The sequence below is a fragment of the Neolamprologus multifasciatus genome, chromosome 7 (genome assembly GCF_963576455.1).
Source record: "Neolamprologus multifasciatus chromosome 7, fNeoMul1.2, whole genome shotgun sequence".
NCBI classification, from domain to species: domain Eukaryota; kingdom Metazoa; phylum Chordata; class Actinopteri; order Cichliformes; family Cichlidae; genus Neolamprologus; species Neolamprologus multifasciatus.
The window spans coordinates 2,063,502-2,068,081 of record NC_140445.1 but is presented as its reverse complement, the minus strand read 5'-3'; the positions used below and the strand labels follow the sequence as shown (position 1 = coordinate 2,068,081).

General features: G+C 41.9%; 1 protein-coding gene across 1 annotated transcript; it reads right to left on the bottom strand.

Annotated features, from left to right (window-relative positions):
• Window positions 1-483: 483 nt before the first annotated feature.
• tmed6 (transmembrane p24 trafficking protein 6) lies at window positions 484-4,066 on the bottom strand. Its single transcript, XM_085165431.1, has 4 exons — window positions 2,929-4,066; window positions 2,582-2,708; window positions 1,986-2,155; window positions 484-732 (listed from the first exon to the last, which is right to left on the bottom strand). The coding sequence occupies exons 1-4, from the start codon at window positions 3,352-3,354 to the stop codon at window positions 499-501; spliced, it is 957 nt and encodes a 318-aa protein (XP_085021557.1). The 5' UTR covers window positions 3,355-4,066; the 3' UTR covers window positions 484-498.
• Between the last annotated feature and the right edge of the window lie 514 nt (window positions 4,067-4,580).

Genomic DNA, 4,580 nt, shown 5'->3' with positions numbered 1-4,580 from the left:
ATTGTGTCACAAAGGCCCAGAGACCTGTAGGAAACCATTGAACCTCCAATCATTCCCAACCCGTTGTAAGTGTTCGGTGATTAGCTGCTATTGCCCCGTCATGCTGGCCTAGAGACCGGTCATTAACCCCTCGGCAACCGCCCATTGCTATGCCAACCTGTAGATTCTGCAAACAGCTGATGAATGGTTTCTGGAGAGTACTGGTAGCTATCAGTATAATATGTTTACATATTTTTAAAATCACCATCACATATATGTTATTGTTTTTATTTGTTATCAAACTGTATCAATGCAGTATATTGTGAAAAAGATAACTGATCGAGTCTGTTTGGAAAAGCATCACAAAGTCTTAACATGATTATTTCTAATATTTATTCATTCAAGGAGAAAGAACCATCACTGCTTTTGAATTTGTTCGTGTCTGCCTTTCCTCCACAAAAAATCCAGACATTTTTATTTTTTTTTATTCTTTTTTCTTTTGGCTTTCGTTTGAGTCCATCAGCATCGAGGCTTCTCGCCCTCTGTGCCGGTATTGTTGACAAAGAGGCTTTTGAGGAAGAGTAGCTGCAGGTACCCAGAGGTGACGATGAGGAGGCTGAGGGCCATCGACCACCAGGTGATGTACTTTGAGTTGGACTGCAGCAGGAAGTAGTCTGCGCTATTTCTCATCCGACTGAAGCTGTAGTGCCGGAACATGTGAAAGACGTAGGTCTCCACTTTGTGGGTCGTAGTCTGACACAGCGGAACAGACGCAGGTATAAAAATCTGTTTATTCACTTTTGATGTGTCAAACTCCAACAATCCCGCCTCGGCTACCAGTTACTGTTTTTAATTCATTTTGTGAAATAGGGCTGCCACGATTAGTCGACTAGTCACGATTACGTCGACTGTCAAAATCGTCGACGACTGAGTTAATAGTCGACGCGTCGTTTGAAGCTTTGTAAGATCACAAAAGCCGCAGGAATAAGTAGTAGGATTTAAGAGTGTAATAACGGACTGAAACAGAAGATGGCAGCACTGCATGTACAAGGATGCCAGCTGCCGTTAAACCCCGAAGAAGAAGAAGCTGTCCCAGAATTCATAGCGCAGCCCAGCTCAGTTTCCAACAATGGCGGCAGCTAGTTAGTTTTAATATTACTCTTATTATTCTTTCTGGGTCACAAAATAAACGTTTAACATATTTTCAGGCGAGAATGTAGCTGTGTAAACCTCAAATATCTGCTCAGTTTATCAAGACACCACATATTTTCAAAAGCGCTCCGACGTTTTCGGAGACGTCTGTTAGCCACTAGCTCGATAGCTAGCCGGGGGCTAGGCTAACTAGAGCCGTGAGAACACCGGACTCCCGGCAAATCGTTTTCAAACCCACCGCCGTCTTTCGCTACTCAGGTTAAACATGATATATAAGTCACTTAGATAACTTAAAAATGTTATTGTTTGGCTTTTTTTAGTATTTCATTTGTTCCTGAGTAAATCTGTTTGGCTGAGATTAAAGTTATAGTTTTTACACAGCTGAATAAACATCAAGCAGACAGCTGATTATCAGAAGTGTGAGCTGCTGGAGAATTTACTCCGGTGTCCTGTTATATTTTAGATAGCAAGGAGTTTATTAAACTTCACCGAAACAATCTGAAAATTTCATTAAAATTTAATAAACTATCATCTTGTCTTTATTTTTAGTTAGCACCTTAAACACTTAAAGCTGTAAGCTAATGATAGTTATATAAAAGCAGATGCTGCTGGTGCAATAAGCTGTACGTTTTACGTCCAATGGATGATGATCTGATTAGTCGACTAATCGCAAAAATAATCGGTGACTAGTCGACTATCAAAATAATCGTTTGTGGCAGCCCTATTGTGAAACACTTTGAACTTAAGTGTGAAGTTTAAATACATTTGACTTGTTTTGGCTCACCAACTGCTGTCAGTACTGCCACAGATACCACAACACTATAACAACTATAAGAGCAGGTAGCTATGTGTACCTCGATGACGCTCAGTGTGTTGTTCAGCTCTTTGCTGATCTCCTTCTTCTCCTCCTCCTCCTTGCTCTTTGAGGGATCTTGGTAGGTGTCATAGTAAACACCAAAGCTGAGGGAAATCTGCATCGAGCCGAAACGGTTGTGGAAGTTGCTGAAGCACATCTGATAGAAACCTGGAAGTAGACAAGTCAAGATGTTTTTCTTTTTTTTTTTCCATATAGCAGAGTTAAAGTAACCACCCAGGCACCATTACAGAAAAACATGATGAAAATTAGAAGATTTTATTGAACATTTCTGTAAAACTCCTGCAGGGTGAGATGCAGTGGGACGACCTGTATCATGAGAATAAAAATTTGGAAATCTCAAATGCTAATCTACCAGCTAACGCTAACAAGGTGTTTTTGTGTTTTAATAATGATTTGGCTGCTCACCTTTAAAACATGTATATCTCTGACTTTATATCCTCTACGAGAGTTTGTGTTGTATCAACATTTAATGTTAAAGTGAATTACTAGACATAATTTCCTACAATCTGTTCATTGCATTCAGCTGAAGTGAAATAACAGCATGGAAGAGCTACCCAGCAGACACACAGCTACCTGATTCTGCAGCCTCAAAGTTGATCTGGCCTTTTGCATCGTCAACAGTAGACAGCAGCACATCACTCGGAGTGTTGACGGTGACAGACAGGTGTCTGTCATGGCCGACTCCCATCACCCACTGGACCTACAAAACCAATACAGAGTTAAAAACCATACAGAGCGTCCACACACTGCAGGATCACGAGCAGCTCTGTCAGTGTAAAATATCCTGTTTGATGTTACCACCGTGAGCTCTTTTCAACAGATGGTACCGATGCTGGTGCCCATGCTAATCTGACATTTGTGGGAAAACAGACTACATGTCAGGTGGCTTCACTTAGCTTGACACAGAGTTTTCTTCTTACCATGAAGTTCAAGTAAAATCTCTCTCCACGGTGAGCAAAGTGCCAGAAACACTCCAACCCAGCAGCAGGAAGCACTATAGCAAAGTCGTACTGGTCCGAACCCCAGAACAGCTCCTGGTCTGTGACGTCGGGCCGGGCGTTTGTCTGGGGAACCCCATGAGCTGAGCCCCAAAATAAAAAGCCCAGAAAGAAGCAGGCAATCCAGCACAGCATGTCTAAAACATGGAAGGGTGAGAGTCGAGTCTGTGCTGCAGTTAGATCAAAAATTATTAACCAGCCCTGAAATGTCTCCTCCTCTGCTGGGAAAACTGGACGGGCTGCACAGATGTGAGCACTGCTGATAGAGAGGAAAACCCTGCAGGAGGGAAACTCTCCAGGTGATCCAAACAAATGAACCTGGAAACTTCCACAGACAGATCCCGACATCCTGTGGAGGTTTGGACCACTGGTTCAGTAATATTTGACCATGTGGTGGATGTACATTTAGATTATTCTCATGGCTGTCATTCACATTTCAACATTTACATGAATCCATTGATCCACTGGTGAAGAGGGAACAGCAGAGATATGCCAACAGGAGAGTGGGTGTGTTGAGAAGAAGGTCTGTTTGATGTTTTACATGATGAACTTGTTTCCATTCTAGACAAAGATCATAAAGATAATACAAACAGTATTGTTTAAATGATGGTTTCATTTATAAAGCGAAAAACTCTCCCCAAACCTGCCCTGTGTGCAAAAGTAACTGCCCCCTAAACCTAATACCTGGTTGTTCCACCCTCTGCAGCAGGAAGTGCAGTCACGTGTTTGTGGTCCTGCAGTGAGTCACTGTGGAGGAATCTTGGTCCACTCTTATTTGGAGGATTGTTGGACTTCAGACACATATTTAAGGTAACGCTGACGCACCTCAGTCTGATTTCAGTCCAGACTTTGACTTGGCCACTTCATCTGTTTTTGGACTCATTGAGAGGTGGACTTGCTGCTGATCATGGTGCTGCTGCCTAACTGGAGTGCTTTTGTGCTTCAGGGCACAAACTGATGTTCAGACATTCAGGACTGTCAGTGGAATTCAAAAGGGTCAGAGCCTCTCTTTCAGAAATGTCACTTGACATCTGCAGCACTCAGTCTGCTGCAGTCTGTTGGGGGGGGGGGGGGGGGGGGGGGGGGGGGGGGGGGGCATCATCAGGCACAAGGATGCAAGGAGAGGAGACAAACTAGTGAGGAATGCTGGCTCTGTAATTGGAGCTGGTACACACACACAGACACACACACTGTGTGAAGCCCGTCTATATTATATTTTCTGATCTATCAAACAGCTTAAACTTATTCCTGAAGAAGCTAAAGTCATTATTTGAAAAGTAGTTGAACTTTTAATAATTTTACAGAAGCATAACAACTTAGAAAAAAGGTAATAACTTAGCAGAAACACAACAACATAGCAGAAGTATTGTAATTCAGCAGAAATTTTCATATTTAGCACAAACATGAAAACTTGGAAGAAATGGTGTAACAGTAGAACTTAGTATACAGTAGTATAATAGTATAATTTATAAATAGAAACTCTTAGTAGAACTTAGTAGAAATGTAATATAGTAGCAGAAATACTATGATTTAGCAGAAAAGTAATAAGTTAAGCAGACATTTCAGAAAAGCAA